General features: G+C 66.9%; 1 protein-coding gene across 1 annotated transcript in view; it reads right to left on the bottom strand.

Annotated features, from left to right (window-relative positions):
* The window catches only part of ABCA2 (ATP binding cassette subfamily A member 2), a 20,519-nt gene extending 7,000 nt beyond the window's left edge, over positions 1 to 13,519 (bottom strand). The window contains 32 exon segments of the mRNA XM_040460279.1: positions 28 to 197; positions 290 to 503; positions 576 to 895; positions 1,015 to 1,117; positions 1,371 to 1,577; positions 1,661 to 1,894; positions 2,175 to 2,295; positions 2,489 to 2,673; positions 2,907 to 3,089; positions 3,177 to 3,373; positions 3,481 to 3,693; positions 3,790 to 3,970; positions 4,060 to 4,224; positions 4,356 to 4,560; positions 4,633 to 4,783; positions 4,981 to 5,386; positions 5,464 to 5,637; positions 6,099 to 6,195; positions 6,264 to 6,431; positions 6,563 to 6,691; positions 7,469 to 7,628; positions 7,876 to 8,246; positions 8,583 to 8,801; positions 9,128 to 9,226; positions 9,435 to 9,562; positions 9,873 to 10,036; positions 10,114 to 10,225; positions 10,913 to 10,915; positions 11,186 to 11,279; positions 12,295 to 12,465; positions 12,586 to 12,729; positions 13,439 to 13,519. Of these exon segments, the coding sequence (XP_040316213.1) occupies positions 28 to 197; positions 290 to 503; positions 576 to 895; positions 1,015 to 1,117; positions 1,371 to 1,577; positions 1,661 to 1,894; positions 2,175 to 2,295; positions 2,489 to 2,673; positions 2,907 to 3,089; positions 3,177 to 3,373; positions 3,481 to 3,693; positions 3,790 to 3,970; positions 4,060 to 4,224; positions 4,356 to 4,560; positions 4,633 to 4,783; positions 4,981 to 5,386; positions 5,464 to 5,637; positions 6,099 to 6,195; positions 6,264 to 6,431; positions 6,563 to 6,691; positions 7,469 to 7,628; positions 7,876 to 8,246; positions 8,583 to 8,801; positions 9,128 to 9,226; positions 9,435 to 9,562; positions 9,873 to 10,036; positions 10,114 to 10,225; positions 10,913 to 10,915; positions 11,186 to 11,279; positions 12,295 to 12,465; positions 12,586 to 12,729; positions 13,439 to 13,519 (5,569 nt within the window).
* Between the last annotated feature and the right edge of the window lie 900 nt (positions 13,520 to 14,419).

The following is a 14,419-nucleotide window of genomic DNA, read 5'->3' on the forward strand; positions in this document are numbered from 1 at the left end:
AGGGACGCAGAAACACCCTTAGAGCACCGTGGGTCCCTGCAGCATGCCGGCCACAGCTGGACGCTGCAGGGCCCGGGGCTGTGCCGCTCACCTGGGCTGCCCTGCGCACCGCAATCTTCCGCACCATGACTGGGGCCCGGGCACCAAACGAGGCTGGGATGGACTTCTGGACGTTGCCAAAGGTGATGGCCCCATACCTGGGCGGGTAGGTCGAGCGGCGTGAGGCCAGGCGTGCAGTGGGCGGTCTGCCCCCTCGCCCACAGTTGGCACGAACCCCCACCTGACTCACCGGTGCAGCCGGAAGCGGTCAGAGGTGAAGAGCAGGTACTCGGAGACGTTGTGGCCAGTGATGTCGGTCAGGATGTCTCCTGTGACCACCCGCATCTGGGGCGGGCGCCCACCCACACCCCCCGGGCAGGAGAAGCCGGTGCCCTGCGCAGAGCAGGTACAGCGGATAGGCTCCCGCACCAGGCGCGGTAGGGAGGGTGCTGACGTCCAGTTGTCTGCGGGTACAGCCGGCAGTCAGCTTAGGTCCGTGCCGTCCCACGCCCCCCGGCAGCCTGGCGGGCCCATACCTGGCCCAGAGGTGGGTGGCAGGGAAGCGTTCCAGGCCTGCAGGGGATCCTCCTCTGGGGACACAGGGGAGTCGGACGGAGCAGGTGAGGGTGGGGGCGGCACGAAGTTGGACAGCGGCAGCCCCTGCGTGAAGGACTCCAGACACATGCTGTCGAAGAACCTCGCGGCCAGCAGCCGTGACTCGCCACTGGTCAGATTCAGCGTGGGCCCCAGCGAGCCATTGGCCGGAGACTTCAGCACGCAGGTGGCGCCCACGCCCGACGGCAGCCGGAACGTGCTCACAAGCTGCTGGGGGCTGGCATCCGGCGACAGTCGCAATCTGTGGAAACCCGCGGTGTGAGCCTAGCCTGGGCAGGGGGGAGGGGGATGAGTGCCCGCCCACCTTCCCCTCCCTCACCCGGCCCCTGTCCACCACAGCTGCCCAGCAGATGGCCTCACCGGTCCTCCTGGCGCTCCTCGTTGGCATAGGGGATGAAGTTGCCACGGGGCTGGGTGTAGTTGTGGTACTGGGAGGGTGACAGGACCAGAGGGGGCAGGTCACCTGGCAGGATGCACGAGGAAACCTGAGCAGGTTCTGACTGCCTGCTGGCAGCCCCCAGGCCTCAGTCCCCTCTTCCCAATACCCACAGGGTTGGAGCTTGGGGGCCTGGCCCTGAGGAGGCCCGAGTCCCCAGTAAGCCCCCAAGTGTGCCCGCCAGGCCCAGAGCGGGCGGTCCAGGAGCGGGGAAGAGACACAGCCCCACTGCAGTGGGGCTCTGGTCCCCCCAGCACGCTGCCTGACCCAACGGCCATACCAATCTCAGGGACGGAGAGGGCCACAGTCATGGCCACGCAGACGAAGAAGGCGGGGAGCAGGATCTGGGAAGACAGGGCCTTGGAGTTGCGGCGAGCACAGTGGAAACGCTTCACCAAGAGTCCGTGGAACTGGCGCACCTTCAGCCACCAGCCCTCCAGCTTGCGGCTGCCCTGGCCGACCCTCGAGAGGGCCTCCGCCTCAGCTTCTGCACAGGGAGGGGGGCTGAGCAGGCGGCCCGACACCACCCTCCAGGGACCCTACCAGCTCCAGCCAGCCGCACCCCCCCACCTTGCAGGCTGACGTTGTCTGGGTCCTGCGCGTTGTCGAAGAGGGGTCGGTAGTCGCCGTAGACATCTGCGTAGGTGGCCCCCTCGTCTCCACGGGTAGAGCCTACCGAGGACGCGGACTGCAGTGACACCTGTGACTGGGCCAGCTCTGTGCTCCGGGCCAGATCGCCAACGTGCACCTCCCCCGACGGGCCCTCCGCCACTGGGAGCACATCCTTCCTGGACTCCTTCACATCTGCCACAGCACAGGGGCCAGGGAGGGGACAAGGGGGACTGAGACCAGCGTGCCACCCCCAGTCCCCATGCTCACCCACCAAGACCCTCACCCCACCTCACCCTGGGGCGCCCCAATTCCCATGGCCACCCACCTACCCAGGCTCCTCAGCCCCAGAGCCAGCCTGGCAGGGAACCCTGGCACCTTATTCCCACCCAGAATCCTTGGTCCCCAGAGACCAGGCTAGAGTGGGCAGACGGCTGCGGGTCCAAGGTCAGGTGGGGTGGAGCGGGGCTCCCACCTGCCTCACTGTTCTCCAGAGACTGGTCCTCCTCTGACACCTTGAGGAACACCTCCTCCAGCGTCGTGTCCATCAGCCCGAAGCTACTCAAGTGCAGAGCGTCCAGACTGCGCTCCAGATGCTGGGAAAGGGCTGTGCGTGACCCGATGCGGCAGGGACCGCCCCTTCCGCGCCCGCCCTGGAGCCCACTCCACCACCACCACCACCACCACCACCACCACCACCCCGCCCCTCCGCGCCCCGCCCCTCCGCGCCCCGCCCCTCCGCGCCCCGCCCCCTCCGCGCCCCGCCCTGGAACTCACTCCACCCCATACCTGGAAGAGGCGCTCAAAAGCCCCCTTCTTGGCGGCCTCGCTAGGCAGGATGTAGGAGAGCTCTGTGCTCGTGTCGGAGACTAGCAGGCAGGAGGCCACGTGCTTGCGGATGAACTGGGAGACCTGGGGCTCTGAGCAGCTGCTCAGCTGGGTGCGGCCTGGGGGGCTGGACGTCAGCCCTGGCTCTAGGAGGGGTGGGGAATGGAGAAGAGCTTCACCAGGGGGGTGGGGGGCTGGGGGAGGGGGATCCTCTACGGGGGAGCCCAGCCAGGTCAAGAGGAGGACCGAGGAGAGGGACCAGGCACCCCAGGCTCACTAAGGTAAGCCTTGAGGGCCCGCCCCTCGAGCTCACTGGTCTTGGAAAGGGGGTCCTGGGAGAGGGGGACCCCAGGCCGGCTCAGGCAGTCTCAGCACAGACCTTGGGGGTCCCCAGGCTCAGCAGGCCGCTTGACCAGAGTAAGGCGGTAACCGTCCCCATAGGCGCCCTTGAGGAAGAGTGGGGAGCCGCAGCACTTGAGTTTCCCATGGGAGATGATGGCTATGCGGTCCCCCAGCAGGTCGGCCTCGTCCATGTGGTGGGTGGACAGCAGGATAGTGCGGCCTGGAGGGGGGTGAGGGACCAGGCTCAGGGCGCTGGGCTGGGTGGGGCCGGCCGGGGCCACCTGTACCCACCCCACGCTCGGCTCACCCGGCTTGTACTTCAGGATGAGGTCCCAGATGGCTCGGCGCGCGTAGGGGTCCACGCCGGCGGTGGGCTCGTCCAGGATGATGGCGCGGGAGCCGCCCACGAAGGCGATGGCCACGGAGAGCTTGCGCTTCATGCCGCCCGACAGCGTCTGCACCAGCGAGTGCCGCTTGTTGGACAGCTCCAGGTCTTCGATCATTCTGCGGGCAGGGCGGCGCATGTAGGGGCGCACGCGCATGTAGGGGCGCATGTGGGCTCCCGCCACCGCCCCGGGGCCGCCCCAGAGCCCCGCCCCCACCCCACCCACTTGTCCATCTCCTTGCGGATCTCCTCCTGGGCCCTGCTCTTGAGCCTCGAGTAGAACCAGAGATGCTCCTCCACCGTGAGCCGGTCAAAGAGCACGTTGTGCTGCGGACACATGCCCAGGTTCTTGCGGATCTCGTCCATCTCCGTGCGGATGTCGTGCCCGTAGATGGTGGCCGAACCCGAGGTCGGCGGGAACAAGCCCGTGAGGATGGACCTGGGCGGGTGGGCAGGGTCACGACCCCCACCTCCTGCCGGGAGCCCCACCCTGCTGCCCACCCGGTGAGGACCCACCCCCTGCACTGACACTCACATGGTCGTTGTCTTGCCAGCCCCGTTGTGTCCCAGGAAGGACACCACCTGGTTCTCGTAGAGGTTCAGGCTCAACCTGTTTAAGGCCAGCTTCTTATCGTTCTTGTAGACCTTGGTGAGCTTGTCCACACAGACCACCAGCGGCAGGTGGGTGGGCTCCTCCTCCATGCCCCGCGTCTCCTCTGCACGAGGGCCGCGGGTCAGCTGAGGACGCCCCGGGGTCCCCCAACCCCAGTGACTGCCCCAGCCGCCCCCTGGGTGCCCGCCTCACCCAAGCGCCGGCTCTCCATGGCACAGGCCTGATCCTCCTCCATGACGCTGAGCCGGGGGGCGCGAGCCCATGGCCAGGTCCACTCCCACGCCTCTGTGCGCCCGCTGCCGAGCCAGTAGGACTTCTGCAGTGGGAAGTACCAGGGCCGGGGTAGCCCGTACATGCCTAGGGGTTGGGGGGGGTGGTGCAGAAGGCAGGCTGACCCAGGGCCTGGTGTCAGGTCCACCCCAGGCCATGTGCACCCCCTAGAGAGCCACACACCCTCTGCTTTCCCCCTGCAAAGGGTCAGCTGGTACCTGGGTGCACCGCCTCGATGTACCACGTGAGCACCCCGTAGACGGCCGCGTCCACCATCAACATGGTGACGGCCAGGAGCAGGTTGAAGTCATCACCTTCCACAGGCGACTGACTGAATGTGTGCCACTGGATGCCCACACCTGCCACCTCGTACAGGGCAAAGTACTTGGAGCCCAGGCCGAAGGCTGTGGTGGACATCAGGGACTGAGGGCACAGTGGTGTCAGCGGGGGAAGGAGGATGGACCCCGCCCCACTCCCAACCATCCCGATCCTCACCGCGATGCACTTCTCAAAGGCAGTAATCTTATCGTGGGCCACCTCCTCGCGGATCGCCACGTACATGTAGGGCACGTAGCTCAGGAAGTAGATGATGCCACCGCAGGCCGAGGCCAGCTTGGCCTTGGAGTACAGCACAGACACCAGGAAGCTAGGGTGGGTGGGGCCACGGCCATCAGCCACACCCGACCCTTAGGGCACAGCCCAAAGCCCTCCTGGCGCCACCTCCCGGGGTACAGAGGAGCTCCAGAAGGGCTGTTTCTGTGCTTTCTGGGTGAATGCAAGAGGCACTCTGCCAGGGCCCAGCAAGGCTCCCTGCCAGCCCCCTGCCAGCCCCATGGTGCTCACCAAAACATGATGGTGGCCACAGCGTAGACCGCCAGGAAGAGCCAGATGATAAGCACGTGACTGTGCATGAGAACCTGGCCGTACTTGAGGATGGCCGTGAGGGCCGTCACAGAGATGGAGAGCTGCACAAAGCCCGTGATGAACCAGGCCACCCAGTGCACAGCGTTGTTCAGGCCCATTGTCTTCATCACCTGTGGGCAGGTGGCCGGGGGGGGGGGGGGGGGGGGGGGGGGTCGGGGCCGGGGCGTGAGGGGAGGGGCTCAGCCTGAGCCCCAGCCCCCGACCCCCCCAACACACACTCACTCGTCTCGCGTGTAGCAGGGGTAGGGAAACATCTGCACGTAGTTGCCAGGCTCCACCACGTCGTGCCCCACGAAGGTGTTGATGATGGCACGCTCCATCATGTCTGCAGGCGGGAGAGGTCAGCCACAGCAGGGGGGGGTGGCCGGGCCCTACCCCGGCCGCCCCAGGAGCGGCCCTCACCCTGGATCCAGACGAAGCCGTACAGAAAGTAGAAGCGGCCGCCTGTGTTGGGCCCCGGCCGCCAGTAGGCCCGGCGGATCTCGTTGGTTTTCTCAGTGAAGCTGGAGTTTTGGCGGATCTTGTAGTGCACGTGGGGTGGCAGGGAGCCGTCCTTGCGGGTCTGGAAGATCACGCCTGGAGACAGGACGAGGGGCAGGTGGAGGGGCAGAGCCCAGGCTGGCTGCGGGGTGAAGGTGTGAAGGGAGGAAGGGGCGGGGACACGAAGGGGACTGTCTAGCCAGAGCACCACTGGGGCATGAGGGGGGCAGGTCCGGGGAAAAGGTGGGGCCGGGGAGCTGGGAAGGTACCTGTTGCAGGGGCAGGGCTGGGATGGGGGCGGGGCGTGAAGCAGGGTACAGGGTCTGGGGCAGTGCTCGGGGGTGAGGGGCGGGGCTGGGAAAAGATAGGGGAGTCGCAGGGCAGGGCTCGGGAGGAGGGGGACCAAGGTGGGGCAAGGCTGAAGAAGGAAAAGGGGCACAGGGGCAGGTAAAGCGGACAGGAGGGCTGTGATGGAGAGACGCGAGGCTAGGGCTGGAGGAGGGGGGGGGAGGCAGAAGAACAGGAGTTAGGGACCCGCCCGAGGGGGACCAGCTCACTGGCGAACACGGTGACATTGTCCTGGTAGGCCTGGTTGAGAGTATAGTTGACGATGCTCTCCTCGTCGGGAAAACCCTTGAAGATGTCCACACTCACCTGAGGGGAGGGGCATTGTTGGAGCCGGCCCCCGGCCCCAGTGGAGCCCGAGGGGCCACGCACCCCACCTTGGACATGAACTGGATCCAGCCGCAGGCCGCGTTGTCAATGGTGTCCAGCTGCTGCAGGAGCGCGGAGCCGTTGGGCAGCGAAAAATTGTCCTGGCGCAGGGCAGGCGGGAGCTCCTCCAGCGACAGGTTCAATGCCTCGGGGTGCAGCCGCAAGTCCGCCACATACTGGGGGGGGGGGGGGGGGCCCCGGGCCCGGGGGGGGGGGGGGCTGACACGGGGGGCCCCGCCCACCCCACCCCGGCCCAGCACCCCCCCCCCACCTTCTGCAGCCCACCCCCGCCCAGCACCCCCGGCACCTGCTGCAGCCAGTGGAGGTGTTGCTGCAGCCTGCCCTCCTCCAGGAAGCTGCGGATCTCGGCAGAGATGTTGAGCCACACTTGGGCGTAGTGAGTCACGTTGCCTACAAGGGCAAAGGTCTCGTTGGCCTGCAGAGGGTGAGGGCACGGGTCATGGGGCTCAGGGCGGACCCCAGCCAGCAAGGGGGCACTCCACTCCTTTGTCTCCCCCTAGGCCAGTCCTCCCCAAAACCAGTGTTGCTCTGGCCAGACTGCCACCTAGCTCGAAACCCTCCCCTCCCCAACCTTTCCGCAGTGACCCCACAAAACAGGCTCTGCTCTGGCTCCTGGGGCAACATGGCTTCGGGGTTCCCCTATGTCGCCAGCCGTGCCTTCCTGCCTCCTCTGTCGGGCCCTTCTCCACATGTCCCTTCCAGGGTCCCGACACCTGGCCCTTGCCTCCCTGCCCCCGGTCACCCTAAAGACCCCTCCATAGGCTTCCCCCTTTCTGGGGCCATTTCCAGCCGTAGCTTCTACTTCTCCCAGACAGGACTCCCCCGGATTGGCCACCGACACCTTGCCCTCAGCTGGTCCCATACCGCCTAGCTACCCCACCCAATCGTCACCCACTGGATGCTGCAGAGATCCTCAGATGCAGCCTCTCCTCGGTCCAAACCAGCACTGCGGGCCCTGGCCATGCCCGGCCCCCAAGGGCCTCTGCGCCCTAAACGCCCCCTGTGGGTTCTCCCCCTCCCCCCGCAGAGCCGAGTCAGCGCTCAAGTGCCAGCTGCGCCCCTCCCATGCCAATTCTAGCAGCCCCACTCGGCACAGGGGGTCCCCGGCCTGCAGAACCCGGTGCCCAGCTCCTTCAGCTCCTGCCCCAGAGACACGTGCAGCTCCAGCACACGGCGCACCAGACTTGCCAACCTTGAGAATGACGCGGTCGGCCTCGGAGCCCGCTGGCGCGTACAGGATCTTGGGATTGCTGGTCATAAGGTGCACGAGGAGGCCCAAGTTCCGCTGCTCCTTGCTGGTGAAGCCCAGGGAGCTCATGTTGCCCCGCCGCAGTGCCTCGGGCTCGATGGTGCTAGGGTGGGGGTGGGGCGTGAGGGGCGGAGCCCGGGGGTCTGGATCCGGGAGGAAGGGTGGGGGGTGGAGGTGGGGCCTCAAGAACTAACGGGGCGGGACCTCGGCGTGGGAGGGGTGCATCGGAAGGGGTGGGGCATGGGGGCCGGGATACAGAGCCGGGTGTCCCGGTGTCAAGATGGGGGGGGGGGGTTCAGAGCCAGGCCTGGGATCAGACCCCCACCCCTGTCTCCCTGCCGCCCACCTACCGGTTGTTGCCGCACAGGATGGGCTGCAGGCCGGCCCAGAGCTGCACGAAGGCAGAGCATTGGCCCTGCAGCGCGTCGGAGGAGGCAGGAGCCGCAGCGGACGGAGCCCCCTCCTCCGCTGTGGAGTTGGAGCCCGTGCCCACCGCCGCCGCCCCCGTGCCGTTGGCCATCCTGCCGGGGCCGCTGGCTGGGGACCCCGGAGCGCGACGGGCACAGGCACCCTGGGGCAGCAGCAGGGCCAGAGCCGAGAGGACGTCCACATCCTGCAGAACTTTCTGGGCGTCCAGCAGGTCCTCCAGCAGCGCCTGCAGCCGCTGTGGGGGTGGTGGCTGCTGCTGGGGAGCCGAGCCGTTGGGGGTGTCCAGGCCCAGCTGAGGAGAAATGAGCATGTGGGGAAATGCAGGCCTAGGAGGAGCAGGGGCTGGGGGCCGATCTGGAGGTGGGTCAGGGAGGGCACAGGCTGGGATGAGAGGATGCGGGAGGGTCGGCATCCCGAGAGAAGGTGGGCATTGGCGAGGGGCTAGGAAGCACACTGGGGTGAGGCCACGGGGTGAGGCAGGGGACACGAGGCATGGTTGTCACTGGGGGAGCGCGGGACACCCACCCATGGGCACGCCCCACTGACAGCCTTGGGCCCGGGAGTCCCTAGGACACCGAGCAGCCCCAGCACAGTGGACCTGTGGGCCAGCTGGCAGGCAGGACCTCACCTGCTGTGCGATCCTGGCCACATCCAGCTGGTTATGGAGCTCAGCAGCCAGCCCAGAAAAGCGCCGGGCGCGGGCTGCAGCCTGCCCATTGCAGACGGCATCCCGGTAGCCCTGCAGCGCCCTCTGCTGACCCTGGGACACGGTGAGGATCCGGCCCAGCTCCCTGGATCCCCGAGTACACGTGAGTTCCTCCAGGAGGGCAGGCGTCAGCAGCATCTCCTGGGGGCGAGGCACAGGGGAACCGCTGGGCGGGAGCCTCAGCCCAGAGGAAACCAAGGCCCTAACCCAAGAAGGCCTCGGGTCGCCCCCTGCGCCACCCACTGTGTCAAGTCTGAGACAGCCCAGGTTCTGTGACAGAGCGGGGGGGGGGCGCGGGGGCTGGACACACATCACTGTCCCGCCTTCCCCCTCTCCACGCCAGCCAGACTCCCAGAGACCTCCCTCACTTCCCAGGAGAAGCTCGGAATTATCAAGGGGGCCCATTTTTTCATCCGCTCTGGGAGAAGCAGGCAGCACACCCCCATCCCACTAAGAGGCCCTCTCACCTCCATCCGGAATAGGGGGTTGTTCCAGGGCTCCTGACCCTTGGGGAGTCCTGAACCCACATCTAGGGCAGGCGAAGGGCCAAACAGCAGGTGATAGACCTGGGGTGTAAAGGGGGCATGGCTCAGGCCAGGAGGTGCCAGAGCCTGGCCCCGGGGCTGCCTCAGAGCCCCCCCCCCCCCACCCCCCCCCCCCCGCCCCGTGCCTTCCATTCCTACAAGCAGGGGAGGAGGGTGGAACTCAGGGCCCAGGGCTGGCAGCTGCCCAGGAGTAGACACGCACTCACAGAGGCCGCCTGCCCCACCTCACCTCAGGCAGGTCCACCCGGGCAGCCAGGAGGGCCTGGGCCGTGCCGTTAGGCAGCGACAGATTCTGCATCAGGAAACGCCAGAGCTCCCGTGGGTCCCTGGCCACCGAGCCCAGAGAGAAGGAGGGCACTGGACAGGCAGAAGGATGGCGCTGAGGGCCAGCCGGGCCCAGGGTCTAGGCACCCAGAACAGATTCAGCACCGAGCTGCCCGCACCAGGCTCGGCCACTGTGGCGGTCAGCTCGGCCGGGACCACCCGAGCACGTCTGCCCCGGGAACTCGGAGTGATGGTTCAGACGGAGGCCCAGCCGCGAGCCCACGGTCAGAAGTGACCAAGCCGGGGTTTGAACCCAGCTGACACCAGAGCTCAGGTCTCAACAGCCTCCACCCCCGCCCCGCCGCACGGGCACAGCCCAGCCCGCCCAGGGCCCGGTGTGCACCTGCAGGTCTGTCCGGGAGGCTCTCCCAGGCGTCCGGGCCCGAGCGGAGGGTCTCCAGGTGCTGGCGCAGGGCCTCGAGCTCCGAGCCCAGGCTGGGCCGCGCCGGGTCGAACAGGTTGCCCTCTTCCACCACGCGGTTGAGGCGCTCCAGAAGCTGAGTGACCCTGCACCACCATCCGAGGTCACCCACTGGCCTCCGCAGGGGGGTGGGCTCCCGGAGGGCGGGGTGGGGGGCACTCACGTGGAGTTGGCGTACTGCAGGAAGCCAAACTCGTCTCGCTGGCCATCCGGGCAAAGAGACTGCATGACGGGCAGGATGCCCGCAGAGGTGAGCGGCGCTGCCGTGTAGAAAGCTGGGGGGGGGTTGGCGGTCAGGGCAGGTGAGAGGACCCGAGGGGTGGAGACAGAGGAACAGGAGACGGGGAAGGAGTCAAGAAAGGGAAGGGACATGAAGCCGAATAAAGAAATTTAGAGAAAGTCAGGGAGGAAAAGCAGCTTCAGGCGGCAGACAGGGGGCAGAGGGCCAAGAGCTCTGGTGCAAAGGACCCCAGCAGGTCAGAGGTCAAAGGGTATCTCGCCATCCCCGCCCCCAACTCCCAGGGTGTCCTTCTTCCCTTAGCCAGCCAAGGCCACAGTGCCCTGACGCCTTCCCCAAGAATTCAGGTGTGGCACGGGTGCCACAGCCCAGGGGAGCACGTGGGCCCCCCCCCCCCACTGGGAAGTGACCTCTGACCTCTCTGGCCAGCTGGTTAGCAGAGAGGATGCAGGAACCCACAGGGGTCTGCTGGGGGAGCAGCCAGGTGACCTGGCCCCAGGCCTGCAAAGCAGGGCCGGGCGACCCCACAGAGAGATGGAAACCCCCAGAAGGGAGCCACCGTGGCCCAGGCACACTCAGCACCCACCGCCCACCCGTCCCCCAGTGCTCCAGCTGTCCCTGACAGCGGAGAGGGGTTTTTGCAGGACGCAGCCAGGCCTGGAAAGGCTGTTAATGCAAGCGGGGTTGGGGCACGCTTAGGCTGCACCAGGAAGTCCTCACTTACAGACTGCATGCAGGCCCAGGAGGAGGACAAGAGACCATGCGGGGGATGGGTAAAACAGAACAGAGGAGAACCGTGAGGGATGGCCGCCGCGGCCGGCCCGGGCCCCTAGCCCAGCCAGGAGGCACGGCCAGGGACCGCGCAGGGGAGCGTGGCAGCTGGGACACGTGTGTGGCCACGTGCACACAGGACAGGCATGTGTGATGCGGTGAGGACCGCCTGCCCCACCCTGACCCCCCAGCTGTGCCCTGGGCACCCCCCGCCAAGGACACTCACCTTCCTTCACGGAGATGGTCGGTTTCTTCTGCCGAAGCCCCAGCAGGATGAAAAAGAGGACCAGAGGGATGAAGATCTCAAAGGCCAAGACCCACTGGAAAGGGCGGGTTGAGTAAGGTATCTGTCCGGCAGCCTGGCCTCCCACGCCACCTGCCGGGGGCTGGACGGGACAGGCCTGAGCCCCCGCTCCCCAGACAGATGTCTTCCGGGTAGGCAGAGCCAGCCTGGGCCCCACATATTCCCACAGAGGCCACAAAAGGTCAACACAGGCCCTTGGGGGCCAACAGAGTCTGCAGCCCCACCCCCTTCCTTCAAGGGCCTTCTCGAAGGGCGCAACTGCGAGTGTTGTCTGGCCCAAGCCAACCAGGTCTCCCGCCCCCTGGCCCGGGTCCTGTTTGCCACACTGACTTGCCGGGAGAGACAAAACAGCCAGCTTGTGGTCTGCTCTGACCCGTGCATCTGCCCAGCTCAGCTTCCCCTTCCCCAGGCTAGGATCTTGGAGGTGGTCGTGGGCCCCATCTCAGCTCCCACAGTCCCCCAGGGTGAGTCCTCCTGGCTGTGACAGCCGTCATCACACCCCAAAGGCTGGACAGGAGGAGGCATGGCTCTAGCCCCGGGGCCTGAGCCTCCAGAGAAACCTGGTCAGAGGTCTGACAGCCCTGAGTCCCTGAGGCACAGGCACCTTCTTCCGCCCTGGCCCCTTCCCCTCCCCCCACCCCGGAACGTGGTTCACGGCAGTGGGGGGTGCTCAGCAGCCCTGCCTGCCCTCCCCAGCACCCCTGTTCAGGATTCCTGGGACTGCTCCGGCCACCCCCGCCTGGGCGCCAAGGTGAGCCCTGATGGAACTGCTCTGTGTGGGAGACAAATGCCAGCAGCCCCAGGGACCCAGGCCTCCCGTGACCACCCCCACCTCTCCCGTGACCACCCCCACCTCTCCCGGCTCAGGGAGGGAAGGTGGAGAGACGGGACCTCAGGCCAGCTGCCCTGAGGGGGAGCCCCCTGCTCAGCCCAAAGACACACCCCGACCTCCACCCCACTGGCTCTTCTCAGAGGCTCCAGGTTTCCTTCCTCCTCGCCCCCTGCCCCCAAAGCAGCTTCAGAGCCCCCACCCCGGTGGCGCTCCGCCTGGCCCAGGGCCCGGGCTCCCGGTCCCCTGGGGTGGACCAGCTGCTCCTGTTTACCGCACTCTGACAATCGTGCTCTGTGGCCTGGAACACCCCACTGTGTGTCCGCACCCCACACTCGCCCCAGCCCGTGCCAGCCTCCACCCCCTCCCAGGGCTAGCTGGAGAGGCACCACGGGCAGCCACGGGGCTGGGGACGGGCACAGAGTGAGGGTGGCTGCATGCGAGTGGCGACGCAGGAGCGCGGGGTCGCGGCCGCGGTGCCAGCCCCACCCACACCCGCCCTGCCACCGGGCACCTCCACCACGTAACTGCAGCAACAGGCCGCGGCTACCTCCTCATTGCTATAGCAACAGCCGCGCAGGAGCTGCTGGGAGGAGGGAGGCCTGCCTGGCGGGCGGGCGGGCGGCCAGAGGGGCATCTGGTTACAGGCAGGCAGTGCAGGTTAGGCCCCACCTGGGAGCCCCACCTGGGCACCCCACCCGCGGCCGGCAAGGTGGTTAAACCCCAGTCCCTTGAGGCTAGCCCAGTGCCCCTATGGTGTTGCCGGGGCCTGGGTGCCCACTCTGGGCCTGAGCCACCTCCTGCTGTGTCAAGGGGAGAACAGAGGAGACCTGAACGGAGCGGCCTGACCCTGACCCCAGGGGTGAGGCTACAGCCGTCCCTACAGCAGGGCAGACCCGTCCCAGCTAAGAGGCGATAGGCGACACTCGGATGGAGAAACCAAGGCACAGAGATGCGAAGAGTGAAAGAGCGGGGCACAGAGGGCCTTGGTCCCTTCCCTCCGAACCAAGCCCTCCCCCAGAGAAGCGCATAGAACGTAGAGCAGAACCTCTGTTGGCCAAGCCCGCAGGTCCAACTCCAAAGCCCAAGGCCTCCCCAGGAAAGTGGGGGGCCAGGAGGAGTGGGCCAGGCACTTGGCCAGCCCCTGCCCCAGCCCCGCGGCGCAAGCCCAGCAAGGCCTTAGCCACCCTGGAGGAGGAATTTCTGATTTGCTGTGGCCTCAGGCCGAGGACCTCCATGTGGCCCAACCAGTCCCTGGTGGTGCTGCTGGGCAGGGTACAGGAAGGCTCTAGGGAAGGCCCAACCTAGCAGGTGGGGGCCACTCCCGGGTATCTGGCAGAAGGCACCTCCCAGCTGCTTGCCAGGTGCCCCACAAGCTGCTGCTCCTTTCCCTGAGCCTTGAGGTCTCCAGTGGATGCAGGGACCATCATTCTAGGCTCTGTTCCCAGCCCCTGGGGGCCCTTCCTGCTGAGAACCCTGGGGATAATGCTAATGCCCACATCCCAGTCTCCCTTCCTCCCCTGAGCCCTGCCCTGGTGCCCCTAGTAACCCCAAATCTGAAGCAGGGGAAGGTGCACCAGAGGCTGCAGGCCTGACCCATGGGACCCGGTGCCAGCCAGCCCCAGGCACGTGGGCAGGGAGTGTACTCAACCCCGGCTCCCTGCCAGGCTCAGGTGCCCAGGGCACTCCTGCCAGCCATGGTGATGATGGCCACCCCACCCTGCCTGCAGCCCTGGGCTTCTGATTATGCACTCCAGAGCCCTTCTCAAGGAGGCACCCATGCAGAGGCTCATCAGCCCCACTGGGCTCAGAGTCAGGTGGGAGAGGAGCCTCTTGGGCCCCAGGTGGGCAAGGGGATGCCTCCTCCTCGGGCCCCCACTCTGGACCCCAGCCTGCTCTGGGCCTCACTGTGGAAAATCCCCAGGGCCCATTCAGAAACCGGAGCTGCCCAGGCCTCTCTGGTGCATGTGCTGCTGTCGGCTGGGCAGGACAACAGGAGATGGCCCTGCCCTTCCCGGGGCAAGAGCGGTGAGGGCCGGCGTGATGGTACCCATTCTGCCCCAGGCTGGCTCCTCACCAGGGCCTCTGCCCCTGACAGCTGCTGTGTCCTGTACCCTCAGGCCCCTGGCCACCCCAGGCACGGGTGGACAGCTGGGGTGCTTGGAGGTCACATCTCCAAATAGCAGGATCCGGCTCCCAAAGGAAGCTGGGGCTGGGGAGACCAGAAGGCGGATCGGCCTCAGGGAGGACTGCCCCAAAGGACAAAAGGGTGCAGGGCTGCAGGCTGGCCGATGCTGCCACAGCAAGGACATTCCCATTGGTAAGAA

This window comes from Herpailurus yagouaroundi, unplaced genomic scaffold (genome assembly GCF_014898765.1).
Source record: "Herpailurus yagouaroundi ecotype Mexico unplaced genomic scaffold, PumYag 249, whole genome shotgun sequence".
Classification (NCBI taxonomy): Eukaryota; Metazoa; Chordata; class Mammalia; order Carnivora; family Felidae; genus Herpailurus; species Herpailurus yagouaroundi.